The sequence below is a fragment of the Salvelinus fontinalis genome, chromosome 4, assembly GCF_029448725.1.
Source record: "Salvelinus fontinalis isolate EN_2023a chromosome 4, ASM2944872v1, whole genome shotgun sequence".
Classification (NCBI taxonomy): domain Eukaryota; kingdom Metazoa; phylum Chordata; class Actinopteri; order Salmoniformes; family Salmonidae; genus Salvelinus; species Salvelinus fontinalis.
This window is the reverse complement of record NC_074668.1, coordinates 60,079,618-60,103,281: the sequence shown is the minus strand read 5'-3', so window position 1 is coordinate 60,103,281 and position 23,664 is coordinate 60,079,618. Positions and strand designations below refer to the sequence as shown.

Sequence of the window (23,664 nt, the reverse complement as noted above, 5' to 3'; positions counted from 1 at the left end):
GAGTTCTGTCCGTGGTGCTGAATGCACAGTGTACTTTCCCTCCGTGTAGTTCATTGCCTGTTTAATAATGAAAATACCTACCAAAAGGAGAACATGGATGTGGTTTATTTCTGTGCATGTTAAAAAAAGATAAATAAGTAGCATATTTGATCGTGATTTACAGTAGATATATCTGTCAACACAGCCATACACATGATGTATAATCCTGTAATATGATTCTGGCCCGCAACGGCAAAAATATAGTCTAATGTGGCCCTCCATGGAAACAATTTCCAAGGCCTGCTCTAGGCATTCTCTCAACCAGCATCTTAAGGTAGTCACCTGGAATGCATTTCAAATAACAGGTGTGCCTTGTTAAAAGTACATTTGTGGAATTTCTTTCCTTCTTAATGCGTTTGAGACAATCGGTTGTGTTGTGACAAGATGGGGGTGGTATACAGAAGATAGGAACATTTGGTAAAAGACCAAGTCCATATTATGGCAAGAACAGCTCAAATAAGCAAAGAGAAACAACAGTCCATCATAACTTAAAGACATGAAGGTCAGTCAATCTGTAAAATTTCAAGAACTTTGAACGTTTCTTCAAATGCAGTTGCAAAAACCATCAAGTGCTATATTGAAACTGGTTCACATGAGGACCGTCACAGGAAAGGAAGACCCAGAGTCACCTCTGCTGCAGAAGATAAGTTCATCTGAGTTACCAGCCTCAGAAATTGCAGCCCAAATAAATACTTCAGAATTCAAGTAAGTGATATCTCAACACCAACTGTTCAGAGGACACTGCGTGAATCAGGCCTTCGTGGTCAAATTGCTGACAAAATACCACCACTAAAGGACACCAATAATAATTAGAGACTTGCTTGGGCCAAGAAATACGAGCAATGGACATTAGACTGGTGGAAATCTGTCTTTTGGTCTGATGAGTCCAAATTTGAGATTTTTGGTATCAACCGCTGTGTCTTTGTGAGACGCAGAGTAGGTGAACGGATGATCTCTGGATGTGTGGTTCCCACTGTGAAGCATGGAGGTGGTGGTGTGATGGTGCTTTGCTGGTGACACTGTCTGTGATTTATTTAGAATTCAAGGCACACTTAACCAGCATGGCTACTACAGCATTCTGCAGTGATACGCCATCCCATCTGGTTTGCGCCTAGTGGGACTATCATTTGTTTTTCAACAGGTCAATGATTCAACACACCTCCAGGCTTTGTAAGAGCTATTTGACCAAGAAGGAGAGTGATGGAGTGCTGCATCAGATGACCTGGCCTTTACAATCACCCGACCTCAATCCAATTGAGATGGTTTGGGATGAGTTGGACCGCAGGTTGAAGGAAAAGCAGCCAACAAGTGCTCAGCATATGTGGGAATGTCTTCAAGACTGTTGGAAAAGCATTCCAGGTGAAGCTGGTTGAGAGAATGCCAAGAGTGATATGCTGTGGTAGCGGAGGGAGTAGTAAAGTAGAGAATACCGCAAATAGGCAGAAGCTTCGTTTGTTTAGCTATTGGAAAGAGGATTCCAGAGAATTCAGCAACACAGCCAATACATATAAAAAAGGCAGGGAATTCTGGATAGGGTGAGGAAGTGTAATGGACACCTCAGCACTGTCACCTTTGCTCTGTGGGGGGTTTTGACTCCTGTCACGCAACACATTGATTTCGTAGACGGCGCCGTAAGGCTCAAAAAGCTCCCGCAGCTGTTCCTCTGCCCAGGACCGTGGGATCTGGCCAACAAACATCTTGATAGCATCGATGTTGGGCTGGTCCGGGTGGTCCAGGGTCCCATTCATCTTCTTTGCCCTGAGAGAGAAAGAGAACGGTTGTTTTAATATGGCTACATGACGTGAACTAGGGCAACAGAAGCTACATTTAACAAGCAGTCTTCCCCAGTGGTACCTTAAATATGTCCCTGCTGGAAATAACCAAATTGCATAATACACTAAGCTGGAAGCTTCACAGAATGGTGCCTTCTGAGCAAGGGCTGTTTTGCAGAAAGGTACAATCAAGTGTAGACTATTTCAGTAGCACTGCATAACTTGTAGTCAAGTAAAGTTGTTAAGTGTCAGTTGAAAGAGATGATGTGACTGAGGAAACATTCTAAAATGCATACAAAAACATACAGCACCAAATGCATACTGCCAGCAGAGAAATGACCTATGCAACTAAGACCAATAGCTCTAAAGAGAATGATGTTGAATGTGACATTTGTTTTGAGAGATCTGATCTTTCATAACCAAACAATGATTTATTTAATGTAATATTGAAGGCTGCACAGAACAAAAGAACATCAAGTCCATCCATAATGTGAATGAATTAATAGCCATTAAAAGCCATTTAAATATCATTTGAATTTGTGCAAGCACAAACCAACTAGGTTTTCAGTTGACAAAACACCTACCTCCATATCATCAGAGAAATCCAATAAAGACTGTCTAACCAAATAAAGTAGTCAAATTCTGACTAGGCTAATTCTATTTTTATGCATTCAGACACCATATTCAGTGTTTAAGCCAATATCACACTTCAAACACAAATGTAAGACAGATGTATTGAGATTGCACAAAAGATTTCAAATAGGACAGGAATATATCAAGGTACCAAAGTGGGGGGATAAGTGAGCACTAATGATTGATAATAGGATGATCCATTACTAAAAATAGGCCAGAAGGTAGGTTTAGAGGATATCCCTAAAACTAAAACAAGAAAGCGGCATAATCAAGGAAATTGAGGGAGAGGAGAATGATAGTGATATTCTTTTGAAGTTCTTTTGAACTTCAAAAGTTGGTAGGAATGAAGTGCATTCGGAAAGTATTCAGACCTTGACTTTTAACCACATTTTGAAATGTTAAAGCCTTATTCTAAAATGGATTAAAAAAATAAATAAATTCATCAACCTACAATTAATATCCCATACTGACAAAGCAAAAAAACGTTTTTTAGAAATATTTGCAATTGTATTAAAATAAAAAATAAAAACTCACATTTACGTAAGTATTCAGACCCTTTACTCAGTACTTTGTTGAAGCACCTTTGGCAGCAATTACAGCCTCGCGTCTTCTTGGGTATGACGCTACAAGCTTGGCACAACTGTATTTGGAGAGTATCTCCCATTCTTCTCTGCAGATCCTCTGTCAGGTTGGATGGGGAGCGTCGTTGCACAGCTATTTTCAGATCTCTCCAGAGATGTAGGATTGGGTTCAAGTCCAGGCTCGAGCTGGGCCACTCAAGGACATTTAGAGACATGTCCCGAAGCCACTCCTGCGTTCTGGGGAAGGGTACCAAAACATTTCTGCAGAATTTGAAGGTCCCCAAGAACACAGTGGCCTCCATCATTGTTAAACGGAAGTAGTTTGGAACTGCCTAGACTCCTAGAGCTGGCCGCCCAGCCAAGGGGAGCAATCAGGGGAGATGGGCCTTGGTTAGGGAGGTGACCAAGAACCCGATGGTCACTCTGACAGAGTTCCAACATCTCTGGAGAGATCTGAAAATAGCTGTGCAACGACGCTCCCCATCCAACCAGAGTGGCGCAGCAGTCTAATGCACTGCATCTCAGTGCTAGAGGCGTCACTACAGACCCTGGTTCGATCCCAGGCTGTATCACAACTGGCTGTGATCGGTAGTCACATAGAGCGGAGCACAACTGGCCCAGCGTCGTCCGGGTTAGGCCGTCATTATAAAATAAGAACTTGTTCTTAACTGACTTACCTAGTAAAAATACAAATCTGTGCCTCAACACAATCGTGTTTCGGAGCTCTACTGACAATTCCTTCGACCTCAAGGCTTGGTTTTTGCTCTGACAGGCACTGTCAACTGTGGGACCTTAAATAGACAGATGTGCACCTTTCCAAATCATGCCCAATTTAATTTACTACAGGGCAACTCCAATCAAGTTGTAGAAACAGCTCAGGGATGATCAATGGAAAGGGGATGAACCTGAGCTCAATTTGGAGTCTCATAGCAAACGGTCTGAATACTAAGAAATCTGTTCTACATTTTTTTTATTCAAAAAAATGTCTAAAAACCTGTTTTTGCTTTGTCATTATGGGGTAGTGTGTAGAGTGATGAGGAACATTTATTTAATACATTATAGAATAATGCTGTAACGTAACAAAATGTTCAAAAAGTGAAGGGGTCTGAACACTTTCCGAATGCACTGTACATTGAGAAAGACCGAGAGAGTACGGAAGACGTTCCGAGAAAAACGTAAAGCGATAGATCAAAGGACACCATCTTATGAGCACTTGAAGGGATACTTCGGCATTTTGGCAATGATGCCCTTTTATCTACACCCCCAAATTCAGATTAACTCATGGATACCATTTTTATGTCTCTGCATCCAGTATGAAGGAAGTTAAGAGGTAGTTTCCATAGACTTTCCAAACATTGCGCTAATGCTAGTTAGCAACTTCCTTCAAACTGCACACAGAATAGAATTATATACACGAGTTCATCGGACTCGAATTGCCAAAATCCTTTAGTATCACTTTAAGGATACCAGGAAATATGATCTCAACGGACACAAAACTGCCTATTGAAATGTCATGACAAGAGTTCACTTTTTAGTCTTTGAAGGACATTCTGGTCCAAGGTAAATCTGTGCCCTCCAATTAAGCACGGAAAATCGTTCAACCTGGTTCTATTTCTGTGGTATTGATAACCCAAACAACCATTAGATCACTGAATAATATGTAAATATATTCTAGATCCAAATGGCCTCAAATAGGCAAACCAACCATAAGCTTTAACAGGGTTGGGCGGTATACTGTGGCATTTCGAAACACACACACGGTATGATTTTCAATTCCATAGAAAATATTTTTGTAATCAACGTTTTAATTTTTAAAATGCAGTCAACGTGTGCACTAGGTTAATAGATAAAACAGATTGCGTTCTCCTGATTATTTTTCATTATGAAGTTTACCAAACAGCTGATTGAGCCGGTCAGGTGTTTGTTTACAAAGAAGTACAATGAGCAAATGAGAGCTTTGTGAGGAGAGTCACTCCTGTGCAGTGCAACTTAAGTGAGGTGATGAAGTTACACTTAGTTCTATGACATTCACAACTGTTGGCCAGCTATATGTTATAGCTATTAAGTTAACTTTCTAAAAATGTGCCAAATTAATTCTCTCCAGCTGTTTATTTGGTTTGCTAACTTGCTATTGCAAGATCAAGCATCTGAATCTTGGTAACAGCAGAGACAATCCCCTGCTTGATTAAGATATATAGTTGAAGTTTACATACACCTTACCCAAATACATTTAAACTCAGTTTCACAACTCTTGACATTTAATCCAAGTAAAAATTCCCTGTCTTAGGTCAGTTAGGATCACCACTTTATTTTAAGAATGTGAAATGTCAGAATAATAGGAGAGAGAATGATTTATTTCAGCTTATATTTCTTTCATCACATTCCCAGTGGGTCAGAAGTTTACATACACTCAATTAGTATTTGGTAGCATTGCCTTTAAATTGTTTAACTTGGGTCAAACGTTTTGGGTAGCCTTCCACAAGCTTCTCACAATAAGTTGGGTGAATTTTGGCCCATTCCTCCTGACAGAGCTGGTGTAACTGAGTCAGGTTTGTAGGCCTCCTTGCTCGCACATGCCTTTTCAGTCAGAGGTCAGGGCTTTGTTATGGCCACTCCAATACCTTGACTTTGTTGTCCTTAAGCCATTTTGCCACAACTATGAAAGTTCGCTTGGGGTCATTGTCCATTTGGAAGACCCATTTACGTCCAAGCTTCAACTACCTGACTGATGTCTTGAGATGTTGCTTCAATATATCCACATTATTTTCCTAACTCATGATGCTATCTATTTTATGAAGTGCACCAGTCCCCCAGCAACATGATGCTGGGATGGTGTTCTTCGGCTTGCAAGCCTCCAAACATAACGATGGTCATTATGGCCAAACAGTTCTATTTTTGCTTCATCAGACCAAAGGACATTTCTCCAAAAAGTATCATATTTGTCCCCATGTGCAGTTGCAAACCGTTGTCTGGCTTTTTAATGGCGGTTTTGGAGCAGTGGCTTCTTCCTTGCTGAGCGGCTTTTCAGGTTATGTCGATTATAGGACTAGTTTTACTGTGGATATAGATACTTTTGTACCCGTTTCCTCCAGCATCTTCACAACGTCCTTTGCTGTTGTTCTGGGATTGATTTGCACATTTCGCACCAAAGTAAGTTCATCTCTAGGAGACAAAACACGTCTCCTTCCTGAGCGGTATGACGGCTGCGTGGTCCCATGGTGTTCATACTTGCTTGCTATTTTTTGTCCAGATGAACGTGGTACCTTCAGCCATTTGTAAATTGCTCCCAAGGATGAACCAGACTTGTGAAGGTCTACAATTATTTTTCTGAGGTCTTGGCTGATTTCTTTTGATTTTCCCATGATGTCAAGCGACGAGGCACCGAGTTTGAAGGTAGGCCTTGAAATACATCCACAGGTATACCTCCAAATGACTCAAATGATATCAATTAGCTTTTCAGAAGCATCTAAAGCCATGCCATAATTTCCTGGAATTTTCTAAGCTGTTTAAAGGCACAGTCATCTTCTGACTCACTGGAATTGTGATACAGTGAATTATAAGTTAAAAAATCTGTCTGTAAACAATTGTTGGAAAAATTACTCATGCACAAAGTAGATGTCCTAACCGACTTGCCAAAACTATAGTTTTTAACAAGACATTTGTGGAGTGGTAAGACCACGAAATATGTAGTCTACGGTATGCATAAACTTCAACACATACTTGTTTTAAAGCCTCTGACATGTTCAATAACTACTGATTGTAAGTCGATCTAGATAAAAGCAGCAGCTAAATTAATAAAATCCAACTACACTGCATAGGGACTACAAACTCTGAACCATTATGGGGGACACTTGGGGAGTATGCACCTGTTGAAAACTCGCTCTTCTACCGTTTTCCCATTTGACATCTACATGTCAAATTTAAAGTACCAAGTTTTGGAATGGAACATTATGGCAAGCACAAAAATGTCAAGTCACAAGCTGGTACCAAACTACAGATCAAGAAATTGAGTATCAATATAGACTGATGCTGAAAACACATGACTGAATACGAGGTGGATCCAATATATCAAACAGGTAACATTATAGCCTACTCCCCCCACCAACATGACACCAAAACTAATGTAAAAAACTAAACCTCAAATTCATTTCTGAAAAGCACTTTAGCAATAGGCTATTAACCCTTTGCTAGAAAGAAGAAAAACTACTTACACAGGACTAGAATTCAAAGAGCAATGGTCCACCATCATCTCAGGCAAAAAATCCAGTTTAAAAGAGGCCATGTTTTTGTGTTTCTCCCCTTTTCCAAAGTAAAAAAAAAAAGATAGCTCACTTTCACACCAGAAAATAAGTCAAGATACACAGCAAATTACTAGAGCCTGCTCAGAAACTTTTCTTCAAGAGTGTGAACTTGTGGAAAGAAGCATAGGAGAGGCTGTTGTGGAAAAACTATGGCGAAACTACATGGATGCTGATGCAAAACTACGAGAAGTAAAAAAAAAAATGGTAAAGAAACGACAAATTCAATTAATTGGACAACGGTGAAACTTTGAACCAGAGTAGAACACACAACAAATCCTCACTGTCCAACAAACTGGGTCTAGATTAACAGAAGAGTAGGCAGGCCACTGAAAGCTGTGGCCCTGGGTCCCACAAAAAAAGTGCTGATGGGCTGGGGCTTTTTGTGAGCATTTCTCTTAGCCAAGCAGAACTGGGTGCAGCGTCAGATAAATAGAGTGTCAGATTGATGCTGATAAGGACGAGTGACTGTCCGGAATGAATGGGGAACGGGAGCGAGCTGGTAATCCCTGCACTAATATGAAGCTGGGAGACAATCAGGTTCCGGCACTGGGACTCGGTCACCCTGTTGTTCTGTGGCAGTGGGTGGGTGGGGGCTGGGTCATATGACATTGGTCGCATTAACTCCCCACCCTAACCCCCTGACCTTAGGAAACCCACAGGCATGGCAGAGAACACATAAACAAGGAGGGCAACCGGTGTTAACAACCCTTACAGTGGATGGCTCTATAACCTTTCCCTTTCTTTTGTTTGCGCCATCACAACAACCAGAGGGGTTTCAAAACCACTATTACGATTTAATACACCCCACTTAAATTATAGAAAACACTGCTTTCAAGCTTTCTTGACCATTTCTATACAATGTTTCCCTTTGTCCAACTGAGATATACCGTGTGACTAACACATTTCAGATAATTACTATAGCTCCCATCTTGGGCCAATCAGTGTCATTTTGTAAATGCCAGATCTCTATGGCAAGACGCATCATTCACCCACATTTCGTCAAAATCGGCCCAGTGTGGTCTGAGATATAGCATGTGGGAATGTTCCTGGGTTGGTGGGAAGCATGCACGCACACAAGCGTTTAATGAAAGCAATGTCTATGTGGGAACATTATGGGGAACATTATGAAATACATCCAAACTGAAAAATAATATAAAACGCAAAATGCAACAATTTCAAAGATTTTACTGAGGTACAGTTCATATAAGGAAATCACTCAATTGAAATAAATTCAATAGGCCCTAATACATGGATTTCACAACTGGTAATACAGATTTGCATCTGTTGGTCACAGATACTTTTTTTAAGGTAAGGGTGTAGATCAGAAAATCAGTCAGTATCTAGTGTGACCACCATTTTCCTCATGCAGAGCGAGAGATCTCCTTCGCATATAGTTAGTTGATCAGGCTGTTGATTATGGCCTGTCTAATATTGTCCCACTCCTCTTCAATGGCTGTGCGAAGTTGCTGGATATTGGCGGGAACTGGAACACGCTGTCATACACGTAGATCCAGAGCGTCTCAAACATGCTCAATGGGTAACATGTCTGGTGAGTTTATAAGCCATTGAAGAACTGGGATATTTTCAGCTTCCAGGAATTGTGTACAGATCCTTGCGATATGGCGCCGTGCATTATCATGCTGAAACATGAGGTGATGGCGGCGGACAAATGCCACAACAATGGGCCTCAGGGTCTCGTCACAGTATCTCTACTGCATTCAAATTGCCATCAATAAAATGCAATGGTGTTAGTTTTCTGTAGCTTATGCCTGCCCATATCATAACCCTACCGCCACCATGGGACACTCTGTTTATAACGTTGCCATCAGCAAACCGCTCGCCCACACAACGTCTGCTCGGTACAGTTGCAAGTAGGATTCATCCGTGAAGAGCACGCTTCTCCTGCGTGCCAATGGCCATCGAAGGTGAGCATTTTCCCACTGAAGGCAGTTATGATGCCAAACTGCAGTCAGGTCAAGAGCCTGGTGAGGACAACAAGATGCGCTTCCCTGAAACGGTTTCTGACAGTTTGTGCAGAAATTCTTCGGTTGTGCAAATCAAGTTTCATCAGCTGTCTGGGTGGCTGGTCTCAAACGATCCCGCAGGTGAAGATGCCGCATGTGAAGGTCCCGGGGTGCCGTGGTTACCTGTGGTCTGCGGTTGTGAGGTCGGTTGGATGTACTGCCAAATTCTCTAAAACGACATTATAGGCAGCTTATGGTAGATAACTTAACATTAAATTCTCATGCAACAGTTCCGGTGGACATTCCTGCAGTCAGCATGCCAATTGCCCGCTCCCTCAACTTGAGACATCTGCGGCATTGTGTTGTGACAAAACTGCCCATTTTAGATCGGCCTTTAAAGCGGAGAAGTAACAGTTTGGACGCTACAGACAGAAGTTGGCAGATCGGCTATAGACGAGTCCCAAGACGCTTGTGGGGTCGGGGGGGGGGGGGTTGTAGAGCAAAACGGAGAACACCATAACGAGTGAGAGTCTATTTAAAACATAATAGTTTGTATTCCAAACTGTTCGGATGCTTCCGATGATTTTGTGAGAAGATGGATTTTCGGTATGTCTCAAGGTCTGACAAATATCGCTCCATCTATCACCTTTCTCCGCAGATGCGGAAGTGCGACATCGGCGGATTGAGACAGATGCAATTCAACAACAAAAAAATCCCTAGTTTAAAACGGACAGATTTGTATAGTTTTTTTAAATATGCTAATTAGATTCACTGTGGCGCGGACATCGACTCTAGTGGGTTAAAATCGGCCCAGTGCTGTCAGAGATATCACGTACGAACAAACTAATGTACGAAAGCACTAACAGACGGAGACAGATCCACAGTTCCCTTCCCGATTTCATCGTGGTGGACAACAAGTAGACTACACAGACAGACATGATATGGGGAATAGGAGACATTGGCCTAACTTATGAATGCATACTGATTAATGGCATATAGTGGTGTAGAACTAAGCTATTGTCACCATGTGTCTAAGTGTTGTCACGATACCAAAATTGTCTTCGAAACCAAGTTTAGTATCACGACAGTGTTTCCGCAGCAGTCATTTTACTGTGGCGCTGTGCCACACCAAAATCATTGCCGCCAGACCAAAATAATAACTCTGCCGAGGCACACTTTGAAGATGCTAGATCTATCCACATTTACTTTTCCTCTGCAAACAAAACAAGTAATGAATAGGAAAATCAGATGGCCCCATATGATATTTTATCAATTTACTTAGTTGGCTTGTTCTATGCGAGAGAAATATTCCTTGAGGCGCATTCAAGTTGCGAGTGCCATAGGGAGGGACAAGCAGTCAACGCACAACAATACTTGCAATTGCGAAAACTGCCGTTTTAAATGGCCTTTGTTGAAAAGGGGGGGGATCCCAGCTTTGCATTCCAACTTCATTTCTCAACTCCTAAATATACCAAACTGCACAATTTTCAACTGAGTTTTTAGCAGCAGTGCAATTCTCTCCAAATGCATAGGGGACAGTGGGGCTAAATGTAACGGGTCAATTGTAGGGTAAAACGCCACCCTCGCTCCTGGAGGACATGAGCCCTAGGATCATGCCTCAGGACTCCCTAGCCGTCCCCAGCCAACCTGGTCATGCTGCTGCTCCAGTTTCAACTGTTCTGCTTGTGGATATGGAACCCTGACCTGTTCACCGGACGTGCTACCTTGTCCCGGACCTGCTGTTTTTGACTTTCTCTCTCTACCACACCTGCTGTCTTGACCTCTGAATGCTGAACTGACATTTACTCCTGAGGTACTGACCTGTTGCACTCTCTACAACCACTCTGATTATTATTTGACCATGCTGGTCATCTATGAACGTTTGAACAATCGGTCCTTAAATGGCCACATACTGTTATAATCTCCACCCGGCACAGCCAAAAGAGGACTGGCCAACCCTCAGAGCCTTGTTCCTCTATGTTTCTTCCTAGGTTCCTGCCTTTCTAATGAGTTTTTCCTAGCCACGGTGCTTCTACATCTGCATTGCTTGCTGTTTGAGATTTTTAGCTGTTGCTGTTACCCCAATTTAGCCAAGTTGACCTACAATACAGTATATTCACTGTGTTTATGAAAAACATTTTTAGACATAAAATTCATCAATAGGATGCTAACTAGTTAAATATCACATTTGGGACCAGGCTAATGATTAGCCCAATAGGTTGAACGCAGGGGTCGAGCACTGAACGCTGATTGGCTGACAGCCGTGGTTAGCTCACCTCTGGCCTGCTCGCCTCCCTACCACTGAGGAAGTACAGTTCCCGCTCAGCCCAGTCAAAACTGTTCGCTGCTCTGGCACCCCAATGGTGGAACAAACTCCCTCACGACGCCAGGACAGCGGAGTCAATCACCACCTTCCGGAGACACCTGAAACCCCACCTCTTCAAGGAATACCTAGGATAAAGCAATCCTTCTGCCCCCCCCCCCTTAAAAGATTTAGATGCACTATTGTAAAGTGGCTGTTCCACTGGATGTCATTAGGTGAATGCACCAATTTGTAAGTCGCTCTGGATAAGAGCGTCTGCTAAATGACTTAAATGTAATGTAAATGTATATGAGACAGTATATTTTTACTGCTCTAATTACATTGGTAGCCAGTTTATAATAGAAATAAGGCACCTCAGGGGTTTGCGGTATACGGCCAATATACCACGGCTAAGGGCTGTGTCCAGGCACTCCACTTGTGCCTAAGAACTTTGAATATTGGTCATATACCACACCCACTATGCCTTATTGCTTAAATACGCAACCCCATGCTTCAGCCTATTTATTTATAATTTATTTATGCTGCATCAGTTGGCCTACTGGTGAAAAGGCTTATTGCTAATGGCATACCTCTTAATATGGACCAAGCATAGGCTATAAGCATGGTCCAATATGTACAAATACATTTGAACAAATAATTTCACCAATATGTTATTGGGCTCAGTTCCGTAAGTGGAAATTATATTTTAGATGGTGTCAGCATAATTTAATTGTAATTTATTTTGGAGTAAAATATCCTTTTAAAAAGTCACCTGAGCTTCTCAAGTCCTTCTACATAAAAATATCTGAGGGGCACACCGGACCCCCCAAAACAAGAGGGGGGGGAACCCGCACTTCAACAGTTTATGGTAGAAATCAGGTTTGAAATCAGCATGTTTTGTGTTATTTATATTATCAATTGATGTTAGCTTCAGCTGTAAGCTAGCAAGACAAGTTAGCTTACAAAGCTGAAAGCTACTGGTATCTTCTCGCATTGTAAAGTGTTCTAGCCTTTATGGACATTGTTTGGCAAAAACTATTAACAGTTTCAACATTTCTACATGCAGTGTCGCATTATTCAAGTGTGTCAATTTCTGTGCGGCATGAGTTGGGAGCAAACATGATGCAGCCCAGACTCCTAGTGCAGGCCTCGCACTATACGGGGGACATTGGCTGTGCAGATAGACACACATTTGACACAAGTACCGAAATAAACATTCCAGTACCAAACTGTTTTTCATGTTCTAGTATTGAAAAGGTACAGATGTTTCAGTATACAGCGCAACACTAGTGTCTACATTATAGAATAGCAGATGCGGGAGTAATTTTCTAAAATGTCTGCTCGAAAACATCCTGAGGCCTTTCAACTTTAGAATCTTGATACACTACCATGCTTCACATGCAATTCTTAACCACTACTTGTAGGCCCAACTAGTATCTACTACTATAGTGTCCTTGTGAATTAGCCCTTGTGTGGCATGTCAAACCAAAGCATACCAGTGTAGGCAGAGGGTCCATTGAAGGGGAAAAAGCAAGGGAGAGAAAGAGTTCTTACCCTCCCATGGTGGGTACCTCCAGGGCAGTGTGGGGAAGCTCACATTGTGGCTGCCCATGCTGCTCCGTGGACAGGTACAAGACTTCAGCGTCGATGCTATCCATCCAGTGCCTTTCACAATCACTACAGAAATACACCAAACAGCACAGGACAAACATGATACTCATGAGTCACAAGAAAACAAACAGTGGATGGAAAGGACTTACAGTGACTGAGACAAAGACAGTTTGACAGAGGAAAAAGTGTAACATGCATGTGGAAGATATGAAAGAAATCGAAATGTGCATGACAAAATTGGACAGGTAAGAATGATTTTAAAACAAATGAATTACAGGCACTGCATGTAGGCTAGACTGTGCATAGAAATTCTTTCTGGATGCAAACAAGGGCAGGCAACCTAGAGAACGTTACATAGAATGCACAGCTACTAGCGTAGAGTGATTTGACTTATTGCGTTAAAAGACGATATGAAATGAGTGAACCTAAAAATACTGCCATCTCCTTGGCCTACATTTAAAAAAAGGAATTGCTAGTCTGAGTTACTTTGTGCTTCTCTGAATAATTTGCACAACAAAGTCAAGGGATGAGAGAAGCTAGGTCAATGTGTTATCAATCTATGAACAAGGCATTTGTTTAGATTACAACTACCCTGGGGTGTAAAGGTGAAAAACTGCTTTCTGACACGAAGTACACCGACATATACAATTCGCTAGCTGTGTTGTTGAAAGGCTCCAAGATTCAGGACTGTTTACAAGGCAGATGTCCATAGCTACTCCATCATGCCAAAAAGTGTTTAAAGTAGGGATGCACGACATAAATTGGTAAGCATATCGGAATCGGCCGATATTAGCTAAAAATGCCAACTTCGGCATCGGCCCGATGTCCAGTTTAACGCCGATGTGCAAAACCGATGTCAAATCTGACGTGCATACCTATATAAATGTATGTAATGACGCCACAAAAAATGTAGCGCTACACGTGCAACACAGCATTTCTAACCTAGCCCACAATGTCTGCTGTGTGGATCGAGTAGTCAACAAATCGAGCAGTCATTTGAAAGAGTAAGAACATTTCTGCGAGACAACTCAAAGGCAAAATTCATTAACACCAAGATAATGGAATTCATTGCCCTTGACAATCAACTGTTCTCGGTCGTGGATGATGTTGGCTTTCGCCGACCGGTCAAGCACCGGTACACACTACCAAGTAGGCGCTATTTTTCAGATGTAGCCCTACCGGAGTTAGACACTATTGTTGAAACTCACATCCATGAGCTACTTGCTATGGGTGTCACTGCTATTAGCTTCACAACTGACATTTGGACCAGCGATTTCAGCCCCATAAGCGTCGAGTCAGACAGCACAGTGGGTCAACGAGGATTTCATACTGAGAAAAGCCGTATTGCATGTTCAAGAATGTGCTGGTTCTCATACCGCTGCTGCCATTTCAATGGCATTTGAGAACATGAACACTCCTAGCTCCATTCGAACAACTGACTCTAGAAAGAAGCTCAACTGCGTCTGCAGCAGACGTGATACACTCATGGCATTGAAACATCTACTCAACAAAAATGGGGTTAACTTGGAAAAGCACTCTAGTAGAGGCAGTGAACAAGCGATTCAATGGCACTCTCTCTGAGCCTCTACTGTGTTGACACCATGCTCGATGCTATGTACAAGCACCGCTACTTCGATGGAGACAAAAAAAACAGGGCTTACGTGAAATGTTACAGACACAGCTGGACAAGATGGAAACAAACACAGTGACAGTGCACACCAAGGAAGAGAGGCCACAGAGAGAGCTGAAACTTCACTGCTTGACATGTATGATGAAATAACTTTTTGATCAGTGTGTGTGTGTACAGTACCTTGCAAAAGTATTGGCATTTTTCCTACTATTTTGTTGCATTACAACCTGTCATTGAAATGGATTTTTATTTGGATTTCATGTAATGGACATCCACAAAATAGTCCAAATAGGTGAAGTGAAAAAAATAATAAATGAAAAGTGGTCCGTGCATATGTATTCACCCCCTTCGATATGAAGCCCTTAAATAAGATCTGGTGCAACCAATTCCCATCAGACATCACATAATTAGTTAAATAAAGTCCACCTGTGTGCAATCTAAGTGTCACATGATCTCAGTATATATACACACAACCCTGTTCTGAAAGACCCCAGAGTCTGCAACACCACTAAGCAAGCGGCACCATGAAGACCAAGGAGCTCTCCAAACAGGTCAGGGACAAAGTTGTGGAGAAGTACAGATCAGGGTTGGGTTATAAAAAATATCAGAAACTTTGAACATCCCACAGAACACCATTAAATCCATTATTATAAAAACTGAAAGAATACTGCACCACAACAAACATGCCAAGAGAGGGCCGCCCACCAAAACTCACAGAGCAGGTAAGGAGGGCATTAAACAGAGAGGCAACAAAGAGACCAAAGATAACCCTGAGAGATTGGAGTATCTGTTCATAGACCACTTGAAGCCGTACATTCCACAAAGCTAGGCTTTGCAGAAGAGTGGCCAGAAAATAGCTATTGCTTAAAGAAAAAAATAAGAAAACACGTTTGGTCTTCGCCAAAAGCATGTGGAAGACTCCAAACATATGAAAGAAGGTATTCTGGTTAGATGAGACTAAAATTGAGCTTTTTGGCCAGCAAGGAAAACGCTATGTCTGGCACAAACAACAACTCCCATCACCCCGAGAACATCATCCTCACAGTGAAACATGGTGGTGTCAGCACCATGCTGTGGGGATGTTTTTCCATCGGCAGGGACTGGGAAACTGGTCAGAATGATGGATGGCGCTAAATACAGGGAAATACTTGAGGAAAACTGGTTTCGGTCTTCCAGAGATGAGACTGGGACTGAGGTTCACCTTCCAGCAGGACAATGACCCTAAGCATACTGCTAAAGCAACACTTGAGTAGTTTAAGGGGAAACATTTAGAAGTCTTGGAATGGCCTAGTCAAAGGCCAGACCTCAATTCAATTGAGAATCTGTGGTATGACGAAGATTGCTGTACACCAGCAGAACCCATCCAACTTGAAGGAGCTGGAGCAGTTTTGCCTTGAAAAATGGGCAAAAATCCCAGTGGCTAGATGTTCCAAGCTTATAGAGACGTACCCCAAGAAACTTGCAGCTGTAAATGCTGCAAAAGGTGGCTCTACAAAGTATTGACTTTAGGGGGGTGAATAGTTATGCACACTCAAGGTATTTTTTTCTGTCTTATTTCTTGTTTGTTTCACAACAAAAAAAATATTTTACGTCTTCAAAGTGGTAGGCATGTTGTGTAAATCAAATATAAATCAGATATGACCTCCCAAATAAAATCGATTTTAATTCCAGGTTGTAAGGCAACAAAATAGGAAAAATGCCAAGGGGGTGAATACTTTCGCAAGCCACTGTATGGGTTTCAACTATTTAACTATACTAGTATGCTTAAAAGGCAGCAAAACTTTTAAATATCAGTTCTCTGTATCGTTTTCATATCATTTGATTTACACAACATGCCTACCCCTTTGAAGATGCAAAATATTTTTTGTGAAACAAACAAGACATGCTCCGGTACTTTGGCGACTAGTATATATTTTTTAAACCTCCCACTTTGGGCTGGATGTGTCAATGTGTTCATACATGTATAAACTACGAGCAGAATTACTGTTATACCTCAATAAGCCACGAAATCTCTAGGTCGAAAGCAACTGTTTTCTGGAAGCTGTGCAGTGCCATTTTCTCTACATTTCCTCCCACATGGGCCTGCCCCCTAGCAATTAGATATATGGCCAATGACCTTCAGCCCCTTGCCATTTGAGTGACAGCTAGCAAGATGCACACACAGTAGAGAGCGAGAGAGAGCAATGACGTGGTGCACATAGTCGGGGACTATTTTTGGGAAGCGTTTTTGGCTTGTCGGCGCTACTTTCAGAACTACTGACTAAAAAGTATACAAAAGAACCAGAGATCGCCTCCCGAATGGCGCAGTGGTCTAAGGCAGTTCATCGCAGTGCTTGAGGATGTCGCTATAGACCCGGGTTCGATTCCAGGCTGTATCACAGCCGGCCGTGACCGGGGGACACATGAGGATGGGTACAATTGGCCCAGCGTCGTCCGGGTTAGGGGAGGGTTTGGCCGGCCAGGATTTCCTTGTCCCATCGCACTCTAGCGACTCCTTGTGGGCCGGGCTTCTGCAAGCTGACTTTGGTTGCCAGCTGGACGGTGTTTCCTACGACACACCGTTTATTTAATAAACACCAATAAGAAAGAGAGTGTCCTTGATACTACTCAACTATAAAATTGTGCAGATTGTCCATGACTCAAGTGAAAACGACATTAGATAAGAGAAAATCATAGGCCTCTAATCTCAGACAAGCATGTGTTCACTTTGTTGTTGTCAAAACTGTTGCATCCCAGCAACACACATAATTGTTGAGAATGCCTTATCCTTTCACATGGCCAATTCATTTTCTGAACCAAGCAATGCACCAATCCTGGGTTATGAATTATTTATCCGTCCTCAGTAAAGCCATACAAGTAGTCCTATCTAACTGTAATATCTCTGCTGTCTGGCTTGATTGTTGTTAATGTACAAAAAACAAGGCACAGAGGGTTTAAATCAGGGGTCATCAACTAGATTCAGCAGCGGGCTGCTTTTTCTTGAGCGGATGGTCGGGGGGCCGGAACATAATTATAAATCATTTGTATTCTGCAAATTGACGCAAGAAGCACAAACAGATATTCTATTTGACAAAAACAATCATTTCAAACCTTGATTACATTGGTACACAATCACGTCTCTATTTATGAGCAGAAATACTTGGGAATAGATTTCCTAAATTAAAATCATTTTGAGGTGAATTCCTAGTGACTTTACAGTCTTTAATTTCCAAAAATGATAAAAAATTTAAAATGTGGCCCGCCAGATCACGACCCCTGGTTTACAGGTACACGTTAGCAAGCCTGGTATTTGTCCAATAGTACTGAGCGATAACTGCTTTTTGAAAACAGTTCAGTTTCGGTTTGATTCTTTTTTTTTTAAATATCAAGGTTTTTAATTTCAGTTTCGCTGATTTGAGGAACATTAAATGCACCAAAACAATTAATAAAAGTCCCATGATGGTAGTGACTGCCCATTACTGCTTATCACTTAAACATAATTTATTTCATGTTACTTTAATAAAATATTTCAGTTGTGTATATACTATAGTGAACAAAAATAAACGCAACATGCGAGAATTTCTAGGATTTTACTGCGGTACAGTTCACATAAGGAAATCAGTCAATTGAAATAAATGCATTAGGCCCTAATTTATGGATTTCACATGACTGGGCAGGGGTGCAGCAATGAGTGGGCCAGGGAGGGCACAGGCCCATCAACTTGGGAGACTTCCTCAAAACTTGAGACATCCGTGACATTGTTTTGTGACAAAACTACACATTTCAGTGTGGCCTTTTACTGTCCCCAGCACAAGGTGCACCTGTGTAATAATCAGGCTGTTTAGTCAGCTTCTTGATATGCCACACCTGTCAGGTGGATGGATTATCTTGGCAAAGGAGAAATGCTCACTAACAAGGAAGTAAACTAATTTGTGCACAAATTGAGAGAATTAATATTTTTATGCGTATGGATCATTTATGGGATCTTTTATTTCAGCTCATGAAACATGGGACCAACACTTTACATGTTGGGTTTATATTTTTGTTCAGCATAAATGTGTTCTATTTGAGGTCTTTATTATTTAATTCCAAGTCATAATCTTATCTCTATAGAGCTAAGGATTATACTGTCTGACAAAATCACGATTTTAGTAGTTATAAAACGTAAATAAGGCTTTTTTTAACCTTTATTTAAAGGCAAGTCAAATTCTTATTTACAATGACGGCCTAGGAACAGTCGGTTAACTGTCTTGTTCAGGGGCAGAACAACAAATTTTTACCTTGTCAGCTCGGGGATTTGATCTTGCAAAGTTCCGGTTACTGGCCCAACGCTCTAACCACTAGGCTGCCTGCCATCCCGGCATACTTATATGACTGCTGAATACCAACTATCAATCAGGTAGATCGGTACTGGTACCCCCTGAATATAGCCTCGTTATTGTTATTTTATCGTTTGTCTTTTTTTCTTCTTTTTTTAACTTAAGAAAAATAAGAGTTAAGAAAATATTTACTAAAAATGCATTGTTGGTTAAGGTACCTGTTATATTCGGCACATGTGACAAATCATTTTATTTGGTTTTTGCATTTTCAGGTAGACATACCTCGCGAAGCAACTGCCCTCTATCCCTCTTGATTGTGCGTTCTTCTCTCTGTCTCCATGCCCACACAGGCTGGTTATTATATGTGGAATGGATTATGGTCAATGTAGTTAATTTCCACGTTTTCTGCGCAAAACTATGTAGAATATTGGCCTGTTGGAAAGTACAACCCCCTACTGCATTGCACAGTTTGGGCTTGATCTGATTGATCTCTAGAGAAACTGCGCATTGAGCTCAGTTTGAAACTTTAACTAAATGGAATTCAAAGTACTGAACCAACCTCGGTCAATTAGTTGGTTTAAAAACGGAAAAATAAACATGTCGGTAATTTTTTCCCCCTCACTATTGTCCAGATAAAATAGTTAAAAATCAGGATAGATATTTTCACGGGGTGAATTGGTTTTGATCTGTAAACAAGATTACTGTTGTGTTGTTGGTTTTACACTGGTAATCAACTTTTTGGATCACTAGTGTAAAACCATACCCACAGCCCCCAAGACACTAAAATGGTTAAGGCCGGTGGCTAGAGGCAGTTCAGAGAGAAATGCATTTAGTTCTGTTAAAACCTCATTTGTCTTGTAGCTCGCCACCTGCTAAATACTTACATTGAAAGAAGACACAAAAAAGGCAGATATTTATTACTAATGGCAGACCACTCTCTCCTTGGCTGCAACGGCAGCAACCAGACGGAAACGGCTATTATGGAGGGTAATACATTTGTCTTTGAGAGTGGCTCTGCCGTCAAAAAATGTAATCTTCTGCTCTACTGGGAGTAGTATAGCTGGATACCAAAGATAGACAGGGGCGGGGATACTAGGGGACGGGTCCAGAAAATTCAGACGACCGAACAAGGAAGCTGGGAGTTGCCATGAATAGACATTACTAATAAAACAGTTGCTAAGGAGGTTGGCAGTCTTGCAGGGTTACAACTAGGGTTGCAAAGGGTCCAACATTTTCCAGAAAGTTAACTTTTTTGGGCTAGGGGGAAGTATTTTGAAGTCTGGATGACAAGCGTGCCCAAAGTAAACTGCCTGTTACTCAGGCCCAGAAGCTAGGATATGCATATAATTGGTAGATTTGGATAGAAAACACTGAAGTTTCTAAAACTGTGAAAATAATGTCTGTGTATAACAAAACTGATATGGCAGGAAAACCCGAGGAAAATCCATCCAGGAAGTGGGATGTTTTTTGATGCGAGTGGTTTTCCATTGAAAGCCTATTGAGTTTAAAAAGGGGTTAGGGCCCAGATTGTTGACATCTAGTGGAAGCCATAGGAACTGCAGTCTTTAGACATGGTTTCAGGCATGATTTCTGAAAAACGACGAAGAATAAGACCTTTTGGTCAGTGGTCTAAGGATTCATACAGTACTGGTTTGCGTGTGTGACTGTATACGCGCTCTTCGTTCTTTTTCCTTTCTATTGAATACGCTATTGTCCGATTGAAATATTATCGATTATTTAGATAACTGACACCCTGAGGATTAGTTATAAACATCGTTTGACATGTTGACGAACTTTACCGGTACGATTAGGATGTATTTGCCTGCATGTTTAGACCGCCTTTGAGCGAGTGGATTACTGAAGAAAACGCGCCAACAAACAGAGTTTTTGGGATATAAAGAAGGACTTTATCGAACAAAAGGACAATTGTTATGTAGCTGGAACCCTTGTGATTGCAACCAGATGAAGATCTTCAAAGGTAAGCGATTTATTTTATTGCTATTTCTGACTTTCGTGACTCCTCTGCTTGTTTGGAAATAGTTTGTATGCTTTTGTAAGCGGGGTGCTGTCCTCAGATAATCTCATGGTATGCTTTCACCGTAAAGTCTTTTTGAAATCTGACAAAGCGGCTGGATTAACAAGAAGTTAACCTTTTAACCGATGTACAACACTTGTGTTTTCATGAATGTTTATTATTTCCATTTGTGTGTCATTTGAATTTGGCGCTCTGCAATTTCACCGGATGTTGTAGAGGTGGGCCGCTAGCGGCAAGCCTTGCTCCAAAGAAGTTTTAAGCGCCGGAAATTTGTGGAATTTTGCTTAAATTCCTTTTTTAAAAGTTGGCTTATAACAGTGAACCTTTTTTGTTGGATACACACATGTCAATTCTAGGACTAGTGGCATATTTTGGTTAAACTATCCCCAATTCAATGGAATTGCAACCCTCTGCATACACAGTGCATTCTTCCATGACATGTACAGCTGATTCTCAAGATCTTGCACACCAATGAAATGCTATTGAGCCCACACTACTACACAGTCTGAGCCAAGGACTACATGCTTTCTGGTAAGTTTTGATTACAATACTGGGTGGAGTGAATATATTTTACATGTCAAACATGATTTTTTGTTAACTAGTAAAAATGCTAGATAGCTTTTTGCCACCATGTGGGTTTGAGCTTGCATGAGCCTGCTAACTGAGTGCACATTTTTTCCTAATCTTTACAGGAACATGACACGGCACTATCTGATGTGTGGAGACATTTCACTGCAGCTAACGTAGAAGGAAAAGCTGTGTACATTTGCAAATACTGTGCCAAATCATATGTGAAGAATGCAACAAAGATGTAGAATCATCTGGCCAAGTGCATAAAGTTCCCTCAGTGCTCACAAGGAACCTCTGACAATTGTCCCTCTATTTCTATTCGAGGTGAAATTGATGAACCAGACACCTTATCGATAGCAACAGCTCATGGCCCTCCTGGAATCAGATTTTTGTTTGACTCAATGGAGGAATGTAGTGTGAGAAATGCTGATGAATATATTGCTCGAGCTGTGTACGCAACTGGTTCACCCCTGATTCTCACAGGCAATGTGTATCGGAAGAGATTTCTGAATGTTCTTTGCCCAGCAAACACCCCTCCAACCAGACATGCTTTATCTACTCATTTGTTGGATGTAGAGTTCCACAGAGTTCAAGTGAAGGTCAAACAAATCATAGAGAAAGCAGACTGTATTGCAATCATCTCTGATGGGTGGTCGAATATTCGCGGGCAAGGAATAATTAACTACTTCTCCACTCTTCAACCAGTATTCTACAAGAGCACAGACACAAGGGACAACAGACACACCGGTCTCTACATTGCAGATGAGCTGAAGGCAGTTATCAATGACCTTGGACCACAGAAGGTATTTGCACTGGTGACAGACAATGCTGCAAACATGAAGGCTGCTTGGTCTAAAGTGGTGGAGTCCTAAGCTCACATCACACCCATTGGCTGTGATGCTCATGCATTGAAAACAATGGATACACTTTACAAGAGAGCCAAGGAAATTGTTAGGTATGTGAAGGGTAACCAAGTTATAGCAGCAATCTACCTCACCAAGCAAAGTGAGAAGAATAAGAGCACCACATTGAAGCTGCCCAGCATCACCCGTTGGGGTGTTGTCATCATGTTTGACAGTCTCCTGGAGGGGAAGGAGTCTCTCCAAGAAATGGCCATATCAGTCGGTTGGGCTGATATGGACAGCCCCATCAAGAGGATCCTCCTGGATGATGTACTTTGGGAGAGAGTGGTAAGCAGCATGAAACTCCTGAGACCTATAGCAGTTGAGCTTTGCACGGATTGAGGGAGACAATGCCATCCTGTCTGATGTTCAGACTCTGCATGCAGATGTAAGATAAGAAATCCGTACTGCTCTGCCCACTTCACTGTTGCTCCAAGCAGAGGAAACTGCAGTTCTGAAATACATAAAAAAGCGTGAAGACTTCTGCCTGAAGCCCATACATGCTGCAGTGTACATGTTGGACCCCAAGTATGCTGGTAAAAGAATCCTGTCTGGTGCAGAGATCGATAAGGCCTATGGTGTCATCACTAATGCGTCTCGCCACCTTGGCCTGGATGAGGGCAAGGTTCTTGGCAGTCTGGCGAAGTACACTTCCAAGCAAGGGCTTTGGGATGGAGATGCAATATGGCAGTCGTGCCAACATATCTCCTCAGCCACCTGGTGGAAGGGACTTTGTGGATCTGAGGCGCTATACCCTGTTGCCTCCATCATCCTCCAAATCCCACCAACATCAGCCACCTCAGAGCACAACTGGTCCTTGTTTGGGAACACACACCAAAGCACGCAACTGGCTGACCAATACAAGGGTCGAAAAATTGGTGGCAATCCGGGAAAATGTGAGGCTTTTTGAGCCTGACAACGAGCCATCCTCAACAAGGTTGGAAAGTGACAGTGAAGATGAGGCCTCACAGTCTGATGTTCAAGAAGTGGACATTCAGGAAGTCCAGGGAGAAGACATGGAAGCCT

The 23,664-nt window shown here is 41.9% G+C and overlaps 1 protein-coding gene across 32 annotated transcripts in view; it reads right to left on the bottom strand.

Moving 5' to 3' along the window:
- LOC129854097 (CUGBP Elav-like family member 1) overlaps positions 1 to 23,664 on the bottom strand; it is a 55,305-nt gene that overhangs the window by 19,659 nt on the left and 11,982 nt on the right. For 28 of the 32 annotated variants that reach the window (XM_055920757.1, XM_055920761.1, XM_055920770.1 and 25 more), the window contains exons 3-4: positions 13,147 to 13,269; positions 1,610 to 1,797 (exon numbers count right to left, since the gene is read on the bottom strand). In XM_055920757.1, the coding sequence (XP_055776732.1) occupies positions 1,610 to 1,797; positions 13,147 to 13,250 (292 nt within the window). In that variant the 5' untranslated portion in view covers positions 13,251 to 13,269. The remainder of the gene's footprint in view (positions 1 to 1,609; positions 1,798 to 13,146; positions 13,270 to 23,664) is intronic. The other 4 variants (XM_055920780.1, XM_055920778.1, XM_055920781.1 and 1 more) reach the window with 1 other exon arrangement.